Here is a 21,342-nt window from a genome sequence, read left to right as displayed (position 1 = left end):
CTTAGTTCACAAAGGAGCACTTACAGCAGACTGCCACTGCCTCAATTTAGAATGCTGTGGTAGGAAACCACAAGCAATTTCTTCAGGCAACACTCAAAGAACTCATTCATCTACAATTGGTTGTTTAAATACTATGATGATGAATGATAATAAATCAAATAAAAATCATAAAAAAACGATTGTTCATTTTCAACAACATAGAAACTGATGGATAATGGCCACGATTTTTAGAAAATACATTTACCCTGTTCAGGAATATCAGGGCTTCAGATGAAGATTCAAATGGGTTCGACATAGGGCATTTCATTTATTGTGATCAGTTGCAAACTTACACAAGTCTTTCATTTTTTCAGGCTGAGTGCATACGTGCTCCTCTCACCTAGTGGCAATTACAGAATGCAGTTAAGTGTAATAGCAGATTATAAGAACTCTAAGCATCTCTCTGAGGCTGCTAATAAGCTCAAGACAACACTAACGTATTGATGTTTAGGAGATTTAAAGTAGTGGTTACATATGTCATATTGATTTAGCTTGGTGGCCAATACACCAGAGCTAGAAATTACAGCAAAATAACTTCCAATAGCTATTAACACAAAAACAATTAGTCCTATCTGAATCCGGCTTTTATCTGGTGTGACCACAACACGAGCAGCGATGAATGAACAACCCTCATTTGAAAGAATAGATGTTTTGTTGCTTGATACAAATGTTAAGGCATCAACCAAGTCCTTAGGAGTCAAGACTTAGTGGATGGTGACTGTGGTGGCACCGCCAACCCTCAACCTATTTGTAATTAAAAGCTTGGTAAAAATGGACGTTTGCACAATGGGTAAAAAAAAAACTTTTCAAAAAGTGTATTTGAGTCACAGACGCAGAAATATGAGGGTAAAAATCATTTGTTCACATATTCTATTCAATCATGAGTGTGGCTCATGTCTGGGCAAACAAAATTGTGTAGAAAACACAATCCTCCTCTGCCATACTACAGACAGAGTCATGTGTAAAGCAGTTGTGATCTTTTCTAAACAGCATCCCCAGAAACAGAGTGTTCGTTACCATGGCAACAATTTTGTGTACTTCCCCAGAGCCCTGCTGGAAGAAGCCTGATTACTTTGAGTATTTTCATGACCTGCTGATTTCCTGTTTACCTCCTCAACTTCCACATTACAGGGGCTCAGATAGCATTCGTATCTGAGGTAGGCTGTTGTTTACATGATGTATTTTTTATGTTTCATGTTAATGCTCAACATTTCAGGTTAACTGACATTGTAGCTGTTGTTTTTAGCTAATCTCTTCCCTAGTAAGAGTGCATTCCAGGATCTTATCTTATCTTGTGGAAGATGTATGATGTTTCTGGTCAACTATTAGTTTTTTTAAATACAGAGCACCACCTCACAGGGATCTCTTGGTTCAGTTACAGTTTCTGCCACTGACATGACAGGTTAATGACGATCACTTGGCTGCTAGTTTTCACTCACACTGAGGCGGCAGATGCAGCAGTTGAGTCCAACTGCCGGGTTCCCAGGTAGCACTGGCTTATAGGCATATGACTGAACTATGACAGGCTGCAGAACAGAGGGATGAAAGGTATGGAGGATGAGAGACACACACAAAGCCAGAGAAAGTCACAGACGCTTCTGTCTCACCGCCTGAGAGGAATGAAAAGAATCAGAGAGGGACTGAAATAAGAAAGTTCCACAGACCACACTGCATTCGAGAAGAGGTGCAGTGGGTGTGGGGGAGAGATGGGTGGAGGATGAGAGAGAGGAAGAGGCCCTGACTTTATTCTCTCTCATGCGGAGAAAGATTCTAGTAGATGCTTGGATTTGTTTCATGCACACATATATTGCTTTTCAGTATTTCCTGTTTATTTATAGAATGAAAGTGATGCGCTGTGTCTAATATCTTCAACATGAAAATACAAAAAAGAGAGGAACTCAGTAAAGCACATAACTTTGCCAAGGCTCAACAGTCCTCCTATTTAAATTTACTAGATCTGGATCTTTAATTGGATCTGCACCGAATGTGACATACTCATAAATATCAGTCCCCTAAATAAGCTTGATTTTTTTTCGTCATGATCCATGAATTATTCTCTGAGAAAGCAATGAAAATGTTGGACACTGCATTTCCTAATGTTCAAGAAAGTGAAAGATAAAATTCCTGGATCCGACTTCTGATCACTATCCGCACCAAAATTGTATCGGTTCTTCCCGAACTCAAAGCACATTCTTACTCCGGGTTTCATGGAAATCTTTCATGTTGTTTTTGTGTAACTTTGCATGACAAATGCAAACAAACAAACACACAAACAGAAATAAACATAAATTCTATTGTGAAGGTTAAGTATTGTGCTTTAAATGATTTAAATTCAACTTATATTAAACTTTGCAGAAAAATTATAAGATGTTTTCATGCAAGAAACTAAAGGAAACAGAAAGATTTGAAACAATCTAAAGACTAGGGCTACGTTGTAGCACTATCGGGCCTGAGCACCTGCATTTGAAGCCTGTTGCGGTTAGTGGACAGAGCGATGGACAGAGCGATCAATGACCAAGCGCACGTTTCTGCGTTGCATGCGTTCTGCGCACTGCAGCAAGGACAAACGCTTCACTTCCTACATCCATCACGCGATGTCGATCCTTGCCTGCTAATTGCTCATTACGATCCATGCTATCAATTGCACATATTGAATGATAGTTGTAAAACAATCCTTATTTCCTGTTACCAATAGGTGACGCCATCAGTAAGTGGCACCATATCATCTCCTTTGGCGGAGGATGAACCCTTCGCCGCACCTCAATGTTTACACAGTTTGAGGAAACGTCACAATTCTGATCCAATGACTTGACTGAGCTTTTTTGAGCTGTATATTGTAAAGCAGCCAGGAGCAGTTCATCAAAGTATAAAACATGTCACTTCCTGTAGCCAGCAGGTTGCGCTGTAATGATGAGTCAATATTGACACATGGATCTGATCAGGGCGGGACTGTGAATGTGTGAATGAGGTTTGAGGCTGATGGAACATTAAACAGAGGAGTTATAATAAATTCCAATTTTTTTGGCAAATCATCAAAATTCTACACCACGCCGCGGTCACACCGTGTGATGAAATTGTGTATACTGAGGTAGTTTATATGAAGTTGATCTGATGAAAGTAAAAATGTGGAAAATGACCAAAATGGGCACTCAAGCCAAAATGGCGCGCTTCCTGTTTGGTTAAGCATATATCTATTCAAGATACTTATTTGTTTGTACATTCTACATCAATGTCTTACACCTTTATTTGTGCAACTGTGTGCTGGGTTTGATTCCTCTTTCTGTAACAGTGATGCCAGACAGCAGACGGTCCTGTCTGCTTTCTATTCTGTTTTCCCATTTATCCCATTGTATAAAAACCCTCCTTTTTAAATTTCTTGGGGTTGCACTCTGAGCCATATTGCTGACTGTGTAAACCTCTGCAGAGCTAATTATTAAACTCTGGACTGAGAAACTCATTTCAAATCTCATGATAAATTTTCACGGCAATCCTTTGAAATGTTCTTTATATAAAGCCTCTATATAAAAGAACACTTTAAGAGATTCATTAAGCAAATCAGTATTTGTTGTCAGTTTGCTTTAATGTCACAGTGTCAGTTGTGTTAGACTTTATGATGTCTTAGATAAAAGGTGAAATATTTATACGATCTGAAGAGAGAAAATAATGTTTTTTAGTGTGACCTGAACAGATCTATTTGTCTGTATAGTGTGAGTCACAATAAAGTTGTATTCTTTCAGCTTAACCCTTTGATACACAACATGGGTCAAAAGTGAAAATGATCATGGCAATAATTTGCCCAAGTGAATAACATCAGGGAAATTATTTTTAAAGTTTAAATATTCTTATATGTTATACATTTTCTGTGATGTCTGTCTTTTCCAAAAGGGGGTTCTGCAGCACCCCCAGCACCCCTACTTCCTAGGTCACTGTCTCTGACCATCTGAAATATAAAGAAGAATCACAAATAAAGGAATTGTGTTAGGCTTTCCTGCAACAAAATCATAGTTCGTCTGCAGAATATATTTGTGTTTAAGGATTAATAACACCTTTGATTCATTACATAAATGTAGGTCTGTGAACCTCTTGGCTGATTCCTGATCACTGTGGCTTCTTTTTACTCCACTGTGTGTCTCTCAAGAAATTATTGTTGCATCAGATGAGCTGCAGGTGTTGGAATCGTTAGCTGCTATCGTTAGCCGCTAGTATAATGAGCTGCAGGTGTTGGTATTGTTAGCTGCTATCATTAGCCGCTAGTGTAATGAGCTGCAGGTGTTGGTATTGTTAGCTGATATCGTTCATGTGTCAATATTGACTCTTTCTTGGCGAATAATCAAGATTCTACGCCATGCCACGGTCACATCCTGTTATGAAATCGTATAAATCGAGGTAGTTTATATATCCATCTTGTTGAGATGACACTCGTCTCAATATGAAGTTTATCTGATGAAAGCCCTATGGATAAGTTCGTCAAAGTAAACATTTCTAAAATGGCCAAAATGGCCACTAAAGCCAAAATTGCGGGCTTCCTGTTTTATCCAGCATATCTATCCCTGAGACTTTTTGTTTGTTATGTAAAGACACATGGCCCTACAGATTTTTGTACATGTTGGCCCATCGTGGTGCCGTGGCTGCACTTTCGGGGGGCACTAGTGAGTAATGGGTGGGGGGGGTGGGGAGGGGGCTGTTGCTACACAAATGTAGTTTGAGAGGATGAACCTTCAACGCTGAAGTTACAGCAATTGCATGTGTCCCGGGCAAGTTGACAGACTTTAATGCCACGCCTCGAATATAGCATTTGAAGAAAAGTCACAGTAATCTTATGCCTACATTATCAATGTCTTGAGACCCTTTTGACAAAGTTTGACATGCTTGAGGTCAGTGGATGAGGAGGAATACATCCAAGTGTAAGACATGCAAAAAACAAGACATTTCCTGTTGCCACCAGAGGGCGCTGTGATCTTAAGACATGATGTCTGTGTAGATGTCATAAGGCCGTGACTCTTGTCTTACAAGTCTAGTTTGGACTCGATTGGACCGTCTATGTCTGAGATACACAACCTTGTGTTTTGATGGCGTGTAATCAAACTTTGACGCCGCGGTCACACCGTGTGACAAAAACAAGTAATTCAAGGTCATTTAAATCTCCATCTTGTTGAGATGACATTCATCTCAATATGAAGTTGATCTGAAAGCCCTGGGACAAGTTCGTTAAAGTAAAATTGCGGAAATGTGGAAAATGGCCACTAAGTCCAAAATGGCAGGCTTCCTGTTGTGTTTTTCACAATGCACCTTAGACTTTTTTGTGCGACTGGTCATGATACACAGCTGTCCCGATTTTTGATCGGTGAAAGCTAACTGTGGGGCTTCTCCTTAGATGGCGCTGTTGAGCCATTTTGCAACGCCCATTTCAATTTACTCCAGGATTCAAATACTTTTTTCGGCTTTGAAATTTCTGCAAACTTTAGTGAGAATTTGAGCATGTGTAGGCCCTGAAAAAGCCCCAAAAGGGAAATCAAAATCCTTCAAAACACGATAGGGACTCCCAACGTTCCGGGCTCGGGCCCTAATAATAATACAAAATTCTTACAATTTCAATTGGGCCTCCCACCGCCGGTGCTTGGGGCCTAAATAACTTTCCAGCGTCAGTGACAATGGATTGAGAGGTTTTTATGTGTGCAGGGTAAGATGAAGAGAAACAAGCCCCCCACCTCCAGGAGAACTGAAATCCAGCATCTGTACGAGTGCTACGCCTCAGGCCAGACCACTTTGCCTGCACATGACCTGGTCCGGTTCCTCCAGGAGAAGCAGATGGAACTCACAGCAAACCAAGAGACGGCAGAGAGTTTGATTGGCAGATATGAGATTGAAGAGACAGGTGAATGAAGGGAGAACAATGTGACATGTCAGGCTGCATGTTGCTAATTACTATATGGGTAGAGAAAATGACTCTATAGTCTTTGAGGACTGTAAAGCCTTGCAAATTAATCACACTAATTTAGCTGGAAGAGTTCAGATCTGAGCTTCAGTGGTGTCTGGCAGACAAAGTGATTGGCTGTGTGATCCCACTGGCAAGAGGCTGAAATGACAGAAGGAAAATGGAGGAATCAGGCACGTCAGTGGACCAGTAGACCAGATGTTGTCTCAGGCCCAGTGCACTGTGGAATCCTTTATACAGCCACAACAGAAAAACTGTCAAAACAACAACACAAAATTCACAACAACTAGTCGGTGCTGCAGCATGACCACACATTTATTTACTTCATGGTGTAATCTTTGAGTAAGAGGGGGTATCAAGAAGATTTTTTTAAAGCTCATGTAGCACCAGTATACATATACTTTATACTGTGTATTTATAGTATTTATAGTATATATTATTTATATTCTCATGAATCTAAAATTGGTTTTAATGTTATCGATTAAACCTTTGCCCTCCCTGCAATGACCTATGAGAATGTTATGATTCTACAGTTTATTGTCTTTGCAAGGAGATCCAGGTAATTTATCTCAAGATTTTGTCTTTGCAGTTTTCTACCTGTAACTGTTTCAGTGATGTTGCTTATCTTTTGAACTGATTATTTAGTCATGAGAGATTCACAGCACACCCCTGTCAGACTAAGGATACTTTAACTCTTTGTTATCCAATTAGATTTTGTCTTGATAAAAAGCAATTGCTGAAAATGTGTCTTCGATAGCTGAAATCATAACCAGGAAAAAAGTAGTTTAGATGAATTGGAGACCTGCAGTTGTCAGACTGTGTGGAAGTTAAGTGTGAATGGCTGACTCTGGTTATCAACCGGGATTGTTACTATACTTTTTCTAAAAGTTTTCCTTTAGGCTCTTTCAAGCTTAAATACTTCCAACACTTACATTACCACAAACCTACTTTGTTTCTTGTGCTAATATATTAGTTGGTAAACATGCTGGATGGTGACCTTTGCAAACCCTGTGTGCTAAACATCTGCTAAACACCAGCTTGTGCCTTTATGCTTGTTGTCCTATTGATTTGTTTCAATCTGGCAACACTGGGAACAGTAGTCTTTTTGTGTTTTTAAAACTTTTTTCGCAGTGGGTAAAGGAATTGATGCTGATTCTGACGTTAGTGTTACTCTGCTCCTTCCTCCTCCTCCAGCCAGAGAAAGCAGAGCCTTGACATTTGAAGGATTCCTCAGGTACATGGAGTCCCAAGACTGCTGCGTGTTCGACCAGACCCACAGATCTGTGTACCAAGACATGGATCAGCCTCTCACCAGCTACTTCATCTCCTCATCACACAACACCTACCTGACTGGAGACCAGCTCGTAGGAAAAAGCCACCTCAATGCTTATGTTTGGTAGGAAGTGCAGTTCAGCAGAGCCAGAGAAAATAACCCCCATTACTCGTCAAAAGGAACTTTTAACCTCTTTTTAATCTGTGCCATGTATCAAATTGCACATGGATTAAATTTGCCAATCAGCTAACATCAGCTAAATCCTGGACAATGCATCAATCAACTTTTTGATCTGAGTCAAAACAAATGAAAAGGTCAATTTAAAAATGATACAGATCTAAAATACTCCTCCACACACTGTGATCCTCGCTTTAAGGTCTCTCCTCCAAACCTGCATGTGTGTTATCTGGATAATCTCCTTTTCCTCTCATGTCATTGACCCACTCTGAGGCAGACAGTGAAACTGCTGTGGTCCTATTATGGGACAATGGAGGTGATTACAAAAGGGGCTGATGGCAGCAGAAGTGCTGTAGTTATGGCCCCTGTGAAAGTGCTGAGGACCTGACTGGTGGGTAGAGTGGAGCGCTCCAACCCAGCGGTCTGGAGGCTCTGGTTTACTTAGATGATGAATGAGTCATCTGGAGGGGATGGAGTGAGGCAGGGAAAGGGGATGTTTTTTTTTATTCCTTAAGCCCAAAGGTGGAAGAGTGAAGAAAGTTAAACAACCAAACTTGTCTTAGAAAGAAAAACATGATTCACAAAATCCTTGTGAAATGTGGAATTGGCAAGTGAGAAATGAGGATTAGATGACTGACAATTATTTATTAGCAGGGGAGTGACTACATGTTTGAAAACATATTAACCATGTCGCTTTTTACATTTGAAACTGTGTATTGATTAGACAATCCCGGTGCACTGTGTTAGTGACATTTAGATTTAAAGCATATGGAACATTAGATGTAACTGTTCCCTCTGTTTCCAGTCTTTATGCTAAGCTAGTTGTTTCCCACCTCTAGTTGCAGACTGAACACTCAGACGTGAGTGGTTTCTGTAATTCCTCAATTCTCTGAAATGCATCAAACAATTACAATATAAAACTTTGACCATGCTAAACAACACTCACAAAGCAGTTATATTGTAAAATGTACAATTAAGAATGAAACGATTGTTGTGGCAATACTTTCACTCCTTATAAACACAACCGAGATTAGAGGTATAGTCTCTCACAACATACATGGACCTGTGTGGTGTAATTTCAATATTAAACAGTAATAAACTAGTAGAAAAGGCTGGATTAGTTCAAATTTAAGGGTCGATAAACCATTGCATCAGAGTTGGAAGAAAACTATACTATACTATATAAACCTGACCATACTAATTATATAAATAGATCAAAACTGTGCAGCAAAAGCTTTTGTAAGAAATAGTTCAGAGTTAGTATAAATTATTCTGATCAGATTTTTTTGGATGTTTTTCCCTGCTTCCCTTTTCATTTCTCATGCAGCACATTAGACGTACTTTTCATAGCCTCTCCACAGCTAAGTGTGCGTGCACGTGTCTCTGTATGTTTATTCATGTGTGTGTCCATGTTTGTGCGTGTGTGTGTGTGACACAGTGCTCTGAGGAAAGGCTGTCGCTGTCTGGAGATTGACTGCTGGGATGGGAAAAATATGGAGCCTGTCGTCTACCACGGCCGCACCCTGACCACAAAGATTCTCTTTAGGGATGTCATCGAAACAGTGGAGCAACATGCCTTCGTGGTAACATCACACACAATGTTACAGGGCATGTATTTCCTCGAGTGTCCACCCTGATAGAGCTGCAATCGCTCTGATAGTAAAGCTTCTCTTGCAATTCTCTGTGTCAAGGTTGATGTTAATTGTTAGAAGTAGGGGATTGAATATTTATTTTTAATCAGGTATTATTTCTTGACAGGTGTCTGCCTTCCCGGTGATCCTGTCTTTGGAAAACCATTGCTCCCAGGAGCAGCAAGAGGTCATAGCCCAGTACCTCATCTCTATCTTGGGGGAGAAGCTGCTAAGAGCTCCCTTGGATCATCTGACCACTGGAGACCTCCCGAGCCCAAATGTAAGACTCAGAGGAAGCAATGACTACCTGAAAATGAAGTTAAATGTGTGTTTAATATTTGAGCCGCTCATGCATATAGAGGGATGATGGTGTTTGAATGCACGGATCCTCATCATCTCTCATGTAGCACAGAGGGCCTCATTAGTCCCTCTCTGAGGCTTCCTTTGCCTCTCTCCTCCTCTGGGCCGTTGGGGAGGACGTCTGCACGCCTCTTTAATCTGGCAGAATTTCACTAAATCTAACGTGAAGCGATTGATCCCAAGAAGTGTCCATCGTTTTGAACATGCTTAAGCACTTGAGCGGGTTGTTCATTTAGATTAATCTGAAACAGGAGCAGTCTGTTGAATATGACTTGGAGGATGAAACGATTTTTCTCTGAGAGTGTTGCTCTGCTGCCTCTGACTTTTGGTACTTTTACTGCAAAAAAAAGACTTATATTTTATCCTGAGTGTGCATACAATATATCTCCACCTTATATAGTTAATTTTCAGTCAGAACATCCAGCAATGCTGAGTTAGTGTCATTTCAATTCAGCTTCACACAAATTAGTTACCACCCAATTATATCAGTGGAACCAACACAATGCCTGGAAGTTTTCATTACTTTATACTCTCTTCTCTGTCGGGGGCTGGACTCAGCCTATGAGATAGGGTGAAGAGTTCAGACATCCGGAGGGAGTTGCAGTTGAACCACTGCTACGTTATGTCGAAAGGGGAAAGAACGGGTTGTTTGGGGATCTAGTCATGATGACTCCTGGGCAGCTACCACTGAAGGTTTACTTGGCACAGAAACCGGGCAACAGGTAGGAGAACCAGGGGAACCCCCAGAACTGATCAGAGGGATTGCATATCCATTCTTGCCCGGGAAAGCCTTTGGTACCCCCAGGGTGAGCTTAGCGTAGCTAAGGAGAAGAGCGTATGGGGTACCCTACTTTGCCGGCTACCTCCATAACCCGAGCTCGGATAAGCAGAAGAAAACGGATGGATGAATACAATGTTAAAAGTTGTAACTATTTGAGATTGTAAGCATTGCACGATAGCAGATGAATTCGAGGTCTCAAACTTAACCAGAATTGAAAACAAGTGAGAATAAGTGAGTCTTTAATAATGATTTAAATGTTTGTATAGGGTCTAAGCAGTTCTGACGTGAAGAGGTAAACTGTTTCAGAGCAGCCACTGCAAAGGCTCAGGCCTCACCTTTATTTTACATCCAACATCTTTGAACATCCAGAAGCATCAGGTTGGTCGACCTCGTTGCTCGGAATGGAATATGAAGGTGCTAAAGTACAACTGAAAACATCGGTGCTATTGCCCATTTTAAAGCCTAAAAATGAGCAAAAATAAGGCTGTTTACTGGTGTAATGTGATGGAATTCTCTTCAAGAACCTCATCTGCCAACCTAATTTACACCAACATAAGCAAAGCCTCTGTCCCTCTATCCCAGACTGTATCATTTTGTGTAATGGCAATGAAAAAGGAAAGCGTGCAGGGCCAAAAGAAGCTCTGAAGCTTGTAATTTCCAAACCATATGGACTATTATTGGTTGTTAATGTCAACAGAGCTGTAATTATTTTTGAATGTTTTGCCTGTGCATGCAGTATGTGTGACTTCCTGTGGTGTGGATCACCATAGAGCTGCTTCCAAATGCAAGACCTTTTAGCATATTGCTGCTCATCTGCGGAGAGAGACCTATAGATTACCAACAGATTTGGAGCTGCGGGTGGTGAAATGTAGCGGCAGATGTTTGGTTCAGAGATTCGATAGACCTGCTGCTTTTTCCTTCTTTATGATGGCATGCCTTTATGATGGGATGCCCTGCTGTGTGAAGACTTTGTATCAAACCATAAGGGTGGTTTTCTTTCCTCCATCTTTATCCAGGAGTGTGTTCTTTCAGTTAGAGAGCAGGACTTCACGTTCAGATTTTGCAATGCTCTCACTCAAAGCTCTGTGCTTGCACTCAAATAAACTGTGCTTAAATTTGTGTTGTCAACACCTGAAATTCTATTGATCAGGGAATTTCGACAGACAAAAAAAAAAATTATTGGAAAAGAAAAAGTCCAACAGCAAGAGCAGATGTTTTATGCATGCAGAGAAGCAGCATGACAGCGAGGAAAAGAGCTGAAGCTGGAGCACAGGAAGTCCAAACAACAAAATATCTGCAAGCGGACAGTTTGAGCACAAGAAGAGCAAATCTTAGCCCCTGCTTGTGCCTATATATACCAGGTGTAGTGTTACAAAATCTAAGCACATGCATGCGCCTGCTTTTGGGTGAAAGCATTTCACAATGTGAATGTGAAATCAACATTTCTTGCTTTCAGACTAAAATACCATCCTCTTGAATAAACGTTAAAAAGAAAAGTTTGAGAATGTGGGAACAAGGTCACTGATGTATCTATGTGATGCTTTTATGAGTTGGATGTAAATGCGTCTGCCAAGATAACCCAACATTTATCTATATTTTGATGTGAATTCATACCAAAGTATATGTGTGTTTGTGGGGACGCCAGGACCTGAAGTATAAAATCCTCATTAAGAATAAAACGCTCAAGCCTCAGAGTAGTGCAGAAGATGCATCAGGAACAGAGATAGAGGAGAGCGTAGATGAAAGCGAGTATGACGATGAGGAGGATGAGGAGGACGAGGAGTTTCAAACCACATCAAAGTTCTGGTGTCCAAGAAAGTCAGGGCCAAAAAAGAAAGTAAGTCAGGGAGAGCTGAAACACAGAGAGATTTTGGATGAAAAGTAAGTATTTAAATGTAAACTATTTGTTGTTGTTTGGTGAATGTTATCTTTGGTTTGTCTTTCTCTCAATCCTAAAACGATTAGAAGAAAGTGGTTGTGGCCAAAGCTTTGTCTGACTTGGTCATATACACGAAGTCGGTCAAGTTCGTCAGCTTCAGTTCCTCTAAGGACAATCAGAGCTGCTATGAGAACACGTCTACAACAGAGAAGAAAGCACACAAGCTAGCCAGAGCCTCAGGTAAACTGTCACTTATTGATTTGAAATCATGACACAAGGGAAATTACAAATTTTTCACTGATTGTAATTGATTGCAAATATTAGAAAATATCTTTTTGATGAGCCGAGTAGATTCACATGATTTATTACCACATTGAACTAAAAGTCCCTCTTTTGACAAGAAATGCAATTACACCCAAGGCTATAAACCTCCATAATAGTAAATGCATATTCATCTCATTTTCGCGACCCGACCCTGGAAATGCATATTCAACATGACATATATGACATAGGGGAGTACAATTCAGGAAATGAAGCAGAAATATTCCCACTGTTGGGGAAGTAAAAAGAGCCCACAGAGGTTTGGATCAACTGATAATCAGTTAAACTGTCATCACTCTGCTGTGCGGCAGTATATTGGAGAAACACAGTGATGTAGAGTAATGAAATCTGTTTCTGCTGAGGAGAGATGACACTTTCAGACACTAAGACACATTATGAGCTGGTTAGCCTGGTTGTCAGGGATGATGAACAGCCTCATCTACTGTGAATCTGTAAAAAACCCTGTAGTCTCTTGTCATTGTCAAACCCCACAGGGGAACGGTCACATACAGGCACTGGCTGCGGTTTTTACCAAGTCTATCCAGAATGAAGATAGTTATTCAGGAGCGGAAACCGGATCCATTTGACACTTGATCACTAGAATGATCTCATTTACAGGATCCTGTTTACGCTAAAATGTCTTTATCATGGCCCAACAGTCTCTTTAAATTCAATCAGGCTGCAACACACAGTCAGAGATATTGGTTCCCCAAATGTGATATTTTTCACAAGACCTATGAATTATTCTCTTGGAAATCAAAGAAAATGGTGAAAAATGCCAATCTCACACAAGAAATCCAGATCTGCACCAAATTTAATAGGTTCCTCTCTGACCTATACTACATCCTAAAATGTGTCTTAGTTTAATCTAGCTTACATACCATCAAACAAAAGAACAGGGGTGAAAACACAACCTCCTTGGCTGAGCTAAATATAGACTTGTTTTCACAGGATCACAGCGTCACAGAATGAACTCATGAACCCTCATTAACACGTGTGTGTGTGTGTGTGTGTGTGAGAGGAGACGTCTGACCTTTTTCAACTTTGCGTGTCGACTCTCTCAGGTGCAGATTTTGTTCGGCACAACCAGAAGTTCCTCAGCAGGATTTACCCAGCGGCCTTCAGGACGTCTTCGTCCAATTACAACCCTCAGGAGTTTTGGAACGTGGGCTCTCAGCTTGGTGAGTCGGACAGAGACAGAGAGCCGATGCCTCTGTATAAAAGGGCAGAGAGCACACAACACACATGACTGTGTGTACAATAAGTATCGTTGTAACTTGGCAACAATACAGATTTTAACATCTTTTGCTGAAACTTTATAGATTTCCATAAGTAGAAAGTAAGTGCAAAATGTTTTGTAGCGAATGTTGTATTATTTTATATAAAGTTATGATAGATGGTGGGAGTCATGAAAATGGTTATAAATCATTTCATTAAATTCAATTAATTGGACCTAGGTAGTAAATATCCTCATGAAATAATAAATAGATTAATTATACATACATTAAGCCAAATAAATAAAACTAAACTACTAAAAATATTAGGTGTTTAATTTATTGATATATAAATTGGCAATGAAATGATTACTTCAAAAGTTATAAATATATATAATTGATAATAAATGGTAACTTAAAAAGGGGCAATGACATTTCCCTGAAGCTCTTCGTACTTTCTGTCGAAAGTATAACCCTGAAAATATCAATCAATACAAAAAAAAAGGAATTTTGTGTTATCACTTTAAAAAGAAATCAGAAATGTCTAGACACAGACAAAACAATCAACACAAACCATTATGAGCTTATGAGATGAAGTGAAGTAAAGTGCTGAAACTGTCAAACTTTAAAGGGAACCAATTGACTAAATGTCCTGTGGATTATCAGAGAAAAGAACATTTCCATCCAGTCCACACCCCGAACGACCAGTCTTTTCACAGGGACTCCTCCTCATTACACCTTTTCCAAATCACTTTGCACCCTCCTTGATGTATTTATTGATATATTGCATCAACGTCTGGGTGCGAATTTATTTGAGTTTTATGCAACTATTATTACTTAAGCATCCAGCATGAGGACTAGGTTTCACTCCAGCACATGACATAGATGTGCATCATTGACCCACAAGCTCTAAGTCTCCACAGCCTGGCCAGTGTCCCTGTCACTCACTCTGCCTTCACACATCCTCTTCATCCATCACTATCGATCAACCACTGACGCTGATGTAGTGCTGTGCTGCTTGATAAGCAGACTGAGACTGGTACAGAGCCGCAGCCTGGATGATCAGTTGCACTCACATGAGTAGAACCTGTGAAATGCTTGGAAGATGTACGCATTGCAATGTGTTAGTGAGGACAAAATTAATATTTGCATTATTGATGTTATTTCGGGCGAACACTAATTCATCAGCACAGCTCTGCAGCACACATGGCGACACTGGAGCGTTGGCACTGCAGAAAAAACCCACTCCACATGCTCTTACTGCAGTCACTGACTTTGAACGCCTCCTTGATGCAATATATGAGTCTTAGTATAGTTTAGCTCCCTCCTGCAGAATGAGCTTCAGAAAAAGGACAGGTTACAGACTGATCATCTGATGCAGCTCATTTTATTTTAACAAGCTTTGGTCTTTAGTTTGTTTGGTTGCCTCTGCTCTGTGGCTCCATGCTGTCTTTGTTCCAACACTGTCCCGTGTTGTTTTGCAGTGGCTCTCAACTTCCAGTCCATGGGCCTGCCTATGGACCTTAATAATGGCCGTTTCCTGGACAACGGGGGCTGCGGGTACACCCTGAAGCCGGCGGTGCTCATGTCCAGTGAGACGAGCTTTGATCCCGGCTGTAGCCGGTGCTTGAAAGCCACACGCCTGCTGCTCAAGGTACAGAGCATTGAACGCTGTGTAATCCACTCGGGGGGGATTTATGGATTTAAGGTGTAATGTTAGAGGACTCTGTGAGCATGTGCGCTTTACGTGCATATAAATGTCATCCTGCACAATCTAGGCCATTGTGTAGAGAAGCTCATTTCAGTCCTCTCCCCCCACCCCAGATAAATGCTTTCCTGCCGGATGCTGTGAACCAACAATGATGTAAAACTCCCTGAGTGTGTCTGCGTTTAATGAGATTATCTCTATCAGAAAGTAAAGGGAGAGGAGAGATGGGCGATCAAACGCCGTCACATCTAGGTTCCTATTAAGAAATCGTCCCTTTTCAATTATTCTAATCATCTTGGGAGAGAGTATTAGCAGCACTTTGTCTTACACATGTCAAAGGGTAAAGACAAATTACACTGAGTAACAGCTTTTCAGTTTCCCCATGACAACCACAGTCACACATATGATAAGGTCAGTTATGAAAAACTATTTTCTCTCATGTGCAGAAAATAATGGTAGGATTCAAAGATATACAGGAGTTTGTACAGTAAGGACAATATGTGGAACTGCCTTTGATCAGGTGGGACTCACAGCAGTCGAGGGAGATGAGGGAACGTCGTAGTTACTCTGCTGGAGTCAGTCTCATGATCAACTTGTGAATCATAGTGAAAAAACTTCATAAACTATATTGGTCTCTGTTTTGGGATCTGTCTCCACCACAATACAACACGTAGGACCACATTTAAATTTACGTCCTGGTTTTATTTAGATCTACACCAAATTCCACACACCCTCATAAATATCGGTCCCCTAAACATGACAGACAATACACCATTCTCTGAGAAATCATTGAAAATGTCGAAAAAGTCTGTGTTAAAGAAAGTGAAAACCAATCCTAGATCCAACCCTGATCTTGAGCCACACCCTCTTATGTCATGCGCCACCCCTCAAAAAACCTGCATGGAAATTGGTTGCGTAGTTGTAGCATACTTTTGTCATCAAATGAACAAATGAAAATGAAAATATAATCTTCTTAGTGGAAGTAAGGGTTAGGGTTAGGGTTAATATTGCAGTTAACTTATTTCAAGTTAACAGCAATATATGTTTGTCTCTCTTATCTTGGCAATCCACAGATCTCACTCAACAATTTTCATTTAGATCCTTTTTTCAATGACTAATTCTCATTAAAACTTTTGACAGCAAGGTCCTAAACATGCTGATGTTTTAGACCGAAAGCAAATTATCATAAGAGTAAACTTGACTGGTAGAGGAGCAGGATGTCATCACAGCTGCAGTTAGTCTCTCTTAAACAGTTAAAAGCATGTTTCAGAGTTCTACAGTAAAGTGCTTTGTATTGTTTTGTTCTTTTCTGTCAAGGTGTAGAGTGGAGTGAGTTCACAGGTTTACAGCGTCATTGCTGCTCATAGACCGGTTAAAATATATATATATATATATATATATATTCAGTTACCTCCAGCAAGGAGGTTATGTTTTCAGTTGTCTGCAGGATTACACAAAACTTTGTAATGGATTTTCAAAAAAAGTGTTGGAAGGAGGGGACACATTTCATTTTTGTGTGGATCGGGACAAAAGGACAGATCCAGGAATTTTTCATCACTTCCTTAAACTTTGCTAAACAGGATGTTTATGTTGGCATTTGTGGATTTGTTTGATTGAGTATAAGGGAATTGTTGGGCGTTGGTGAAAGTGATTGCAATTACCTCCTGTGGGTTTGGGATCTGTTACAAAATGGATGCAGATCATCAAAACCTGAACAAATATAACCTAAATCATCTGCATTGCTAGTAGGCAATGAGAACCATCCTTTTGTTATCTTGGTAAACTGACTTTTAAACTGTTTTCTGATGTTTCAGCTGGATCCAGTGTGTTGCTTAAAAAAGTGTATCTACCATAACTGCTGGCTCTGCTTTACCTGTGATAGTGACAACTTCATGATGATGATGATGTGTAGTTAAATATAAACACATGAGACTCAGCCACACATTGACTAAAAAACACACAAACAGACACACCTTCCCATCACACTGCCTGACAAATGTGCTGTGCTAGATTTGTGGCTGCCCTGGGGGAAAAAAACTTGTATTTATTCACATCATCACTATGTATTATTCGATCACTTCAGGGAAAATCCTGCCATTTTGCCTCAGCTCCCGACTCGGGAGTAATCATAGTCATGAGCAGCATTCAGTGTTGTGACTTGGTCGGATTTTCAATACTTAAACAATAAATTATTCATCGGCTGTGGAAAACAATATTTCCCTTTGAGCTTTAATGAGTTTATTTATCATCAAACTGTTCTGTTTTCAGATCCTGAATCCAAACAGCTACACGTATGTATACATGGACTGTTGAGTATTTGTGTCATGACTTTAGGAGAGGGACTGTAATTTTTGGCCAGACACTGTAAAGCTCCTTCAGAGCCAAGTGGGGCATGTCATGATAAGTACCAGCAGGTCTGTGTTTGATCAGGGGCTGAGGAAGGGAAGGCTCAGTGTGAGAGGACTGCAGATCAGCCCCTCTCCATGTATAACCACAGCTCTCCCCTCTGTTCCTCTTTACTCTCACCGCCTCTCCTGTTTTACTTTCTATTGTTTATCCCTGGACATCTTTGATTCTTACACGCCCCTAAACTGACTCTCCATATTATCTGTGTGTGTGTGATAACCTGCAGGTGATCAGTGGCTCCAACCTTCCTGTTCCCCGGAGCGGCAAACCTCTGGATCCCTTCGTCAGGGTGGAGATTAATGGGATTGCATCTGAACCCCGCAAAAAAAGCACACACACTGTCAAAAACAATTGTAAGTATCGAATTGCAAACTGGGGAGTTTATGCGATTTTGTTAGAGCATCTCAAGAATCAGCTTTACTGGATCAGCTCAGGTGTCTTCTAGGGTCGGATCATAGACTGTATGTAAAGATGGAACACACGACAGCACTCCAATTGGGAAGCCAAAGAGCCTCAATCACCACTTGGTTGCCCAGCTGCAGAATAGGGGATAAAACCTGCCTCCTCCATGTTAGTGGATGGGACAAACTAAAAAGTCACAGTGCACACGAGTGGACATGGTGTCAGTCCTTTTAGGCAGTTCCTATCACACTGAAGTGTTCATTTTTCAGATACGTTTGGTCGTAAGTAGTAATCGGATGCTATAAAAACAGGGTGAGGCGTTTTGATCGACAGCTGAGAACCGACTCGCGATTGGTCGAGCTTATAGAATTACTCGCTCTAAATGACATCTTTGGCGAAACATGGCAGCATTTGTATCCATCTAGATATTTGGGCTTTATTTCTGGACGGTGAAAGGACGCTGCGACGAAACGTCCATGTTTGTATACAGTCCATGGATTGGACACTGTGACTTTTGACAGGTTCCCACATTAAAATGATGGTTTTGGGATTTGTGTGCATCAGTGCTGAAACAGTGGAAAAATACCCCAAAGTATTATATACTTTCAAAATTTGACATGAATATGGGGCTCAAGACATTTCTGCACAACATTTCATTGTAATCCTTGAGTCTTTTTTAAGTCTTTTCACTAAATGCCAAAAATGTTGATAGTAGCATTTGAGGTAAAATCATAGGATCACTAAATCACTCAGTTCTAAAGTCACGTTCTGACATCCCCTTACATGCAAATATAAAAGACATATGGAAACAAGTGCCAGCATAACTTAGTACAATGTAGACCTCCAAGAGAAATCATTGAAACCAGCTAACTGGATTCGTGTCATCTTTCTATGAGGGCAGACATTTTCAATTTCTGTAAGTTCCTCTTTTTCTTCCTTTTAAAACTCTTTCCTGATAAGCTGCGGTTTGGCTTCAGAGGGGAAATGTGCTGATGAAATTCAAAATGTAGAAGTGCTTTTCCTTTGAAGGGAACTCTGTCACACACTATTGCTACTAAGGCTGGAAACATGGAGCCGACAGTCAGTGCACCAGTCTGATCCTCACACATACAAAGATTGTTCTGAATTATCTAGTCACCGTATCACCAACCTTCATAATGACAGGGACTAGTTTATTGTTTTGTGTTGATAACTATGAAAATGACTGTTTGAGTCTTAAATTTTGAGACTGTATCTATAATCAGACTTTCAAGTGCGGAAGCTTATTCCTCAGCTGTTGAGGGTTTATAAGGACCTCTCATATTTTATGTGGATCAGCCTTAAACACGCAGTCTGTCGCCTTAAATTTGGAGCCGGCATTTTCAAAATGTACTTAAGACCCCAACATAACATTAAGAGATACAGTGTTGAATGGCTGCTGATGAAAACAGACAAAGATGGAGAGAAGGAGAGACAAAAGAGGAGATAGTAAAAAGTCCTGGAGGGTGCAGAGCCCCATTGCATGGGTATAAATCCTAAAATCATTTCACACTATGAAAGAGAAGAGGTAACTTGTGAATACAAATGAATGTGAACAGAAAAGAAAACTGAGGAACTTGCTCAAATAGCTCTGAATCAGAAATGAGTTGTGAATCACAGCAGACTCATTAGTTACCTACGTGTTCTCTCCGCATTGTCATGTTATCACGATCATATCAACATGGTGTCATGATGAACATTACACCTACTAAACATCCGCCATATTAGCATTGGTGGGATGTAACCATGGACATTTACCTCATTACTGTATAACATTTTTACTCCACTACATATATCACCAAATAATGGTACTTTCTACTGTTTTACAATGTGTTACACTTAAAACGAATTCAGAAGAGGCCATTGCTGAGATCCAGTCATTCATTAATATGTCAATCATTCAATAATAAATCAATGTAACTATTGTCAGTAGCATCATCTGCAGCATTATTTATTAATATCTGTCTGTATTATTGTTGTATTAAAGAGAATGTACATTAGGCCCAGTTAATGATGCAGTAGGCCGTTGCATTAGGGAATAGGAAACACTGAGGCAGAATCGTAAAGTTCAATCTATCCATCCATTATCTACACCACTTATCATTTTGAGGGTAGTGGTGGAGCTGGGGCCAATCCCAGCTGACATCGGCAGAGAGGCAGGTCACCAGCGTATCACAGGGCAGAATAATGTTGTAGCTTATAGATAAAACACAGATGCTAAAATTCACATTTTCTGTGGGTTTGTTATTGGACACTGAACCCTGAATGGCCCACATAGAAGAAAGTGCTGCCCATGGAAGCCCTGTATGAATCTGAGTGTGAATGGCAAAAACTGTTCTGTAAAGTTCTTTGAGTGGCCATCAAGACTAGAAAAGAACCACATCAACTCAGACCATTTACCATATCATTTAGCAAACAAATACATTTGATCCATTATCAGTGTCAAACATTTATTATAGAAACTAAACCCATCAAATGTTCTTGGTTGTAATAATCTGGTGAATTCTGGTTACAGCTCTGACTCCTCACTGGGACACTGACATGAACTTCCACATCAGCGTCCCCGAGCTCTGCCTCGTCCGCTTCTGTGTGCGGGATCAGACTGGCTTCCTCAGTAGTGACTTTGTGGGCCAGTACACTCTGCCCTTCAGCAGCCTGAAGAAAGGTGAGTCACAGAGACCTGGAGAGTGGCAGCGGCTGAGGGTTGTGGGGGGAGTAAATACAAAAGAGCTAAATTACATCAGGTGACATTGTGTGACCATTATTGTATTTCCCCTTCGGTCACCATGTCAGCGTTACTGAAGGTTGGTCTCTGCTCTGTGCTCCAGTTTATCTTAGCATGCTTCTGTGTGTGTGTGCATAAATACAAGATGCTCATGTATTTAGCATACGTTTCCTTTTTCACCTCCAGGCTACCGCTGGGTACCTCTCCTGTCCCGAGACGGATGCAGTCTGGAGCCAGCCACCCTCTTTGTTTTTATCTGGTATTCTTAAAAACTGTCTCTCTTACACACAGTTATACACAGTTTTACACACACACAAACACACACACAAAGAAGCGTGGCTGATGTAGCAACAACAAACAAAAATAAATAAATAATAAAATAGAAGCTCCGTTTCCATCTTTTATAAATACCAGTTTTATTGTGAGAAAGGTATTTTCCTACATCGAGAAAAACAGTGAGCTGCAGAGGAATA

General features: G+C 40.5%; 1 protein-coding gene across 1 annotated transcript; it reads left to right on the top strand.

Annotated features, from left to right (window-relative positions):
* The first annotated feature begins 5,718 nt into the window (after nt 1-5,718).
* Nucleotides 5,719-21,138, top strand: LOC128444946 (1-phosphatidylinositol 4,5-bisphosphate phosphodiesterase zeta-1). Its single transcript, XM_053427664.1, has 11 exons — nt 5,719-5,914; nt 7,169-7,370; nt 8,863-9,007; nt 9,183-9,335; nt 11,842-12,033; nt 12,162-12,315; nt 13,461-13,577; nt 15,095-15,264; nt 17,951-18,077; nt 20,660-20,809; nt 21,056-21,138. Exons 1-11 carry the CDS (start codon nt 5,725-5,727, stop codon nt 21,136-21,138), a joined length of 1,683 nt encoding a protein of 560 aa, XP_053283639.1. The 5' UTR covers nt 5,719-5,724.
* Nucleotides 21,139-21,342: the final 204 nt, after the last annotated feature.

Source organism: Pleuronectes platessa, chromosome 7 (assembly GCF_947347685.1).
Source record: "Pleuronectes platessa chromosome 7, fPlePla1.1, whole genome shotgun sequence".
NCBI classification, from domain to species: Eukaryota; Metazoa; Chordata; class Actinopteri; order Pleuronectiformes; family Pleuronectidae; genus Pleuronectes; species Pleuronectes platessa.
Note: the sequence above shows the minus strand (reverse complement) of the source record. Positions and strands in the feature narration are given on the sequence as shown.

Bases quoted from the DNA above. Each gene is read 5' to 3' on its own strand.
- LOC128444946 (XM_053427664.1), top strand. From the start codon at position 5,725: ATGAAGAGAAACAAGCCCCCCACCTCCAGGAGAACTGAAATCCAGCAT. The intron at 15,265-17,950 runs GTACAGAGCATT...GATAACCTGCAG, and splicing joins CCACACGCCTGCTGCTCAAG to GTGATCAGTGGCTCCAACCT. The intron at 20,810-21,055 runs GTGAGTCACAGA...TTTCACCTCCAG, and splicing joins CTTCAGCAGCCTGAAGAAAG to GCTACCGCTGGGTACCTCTC.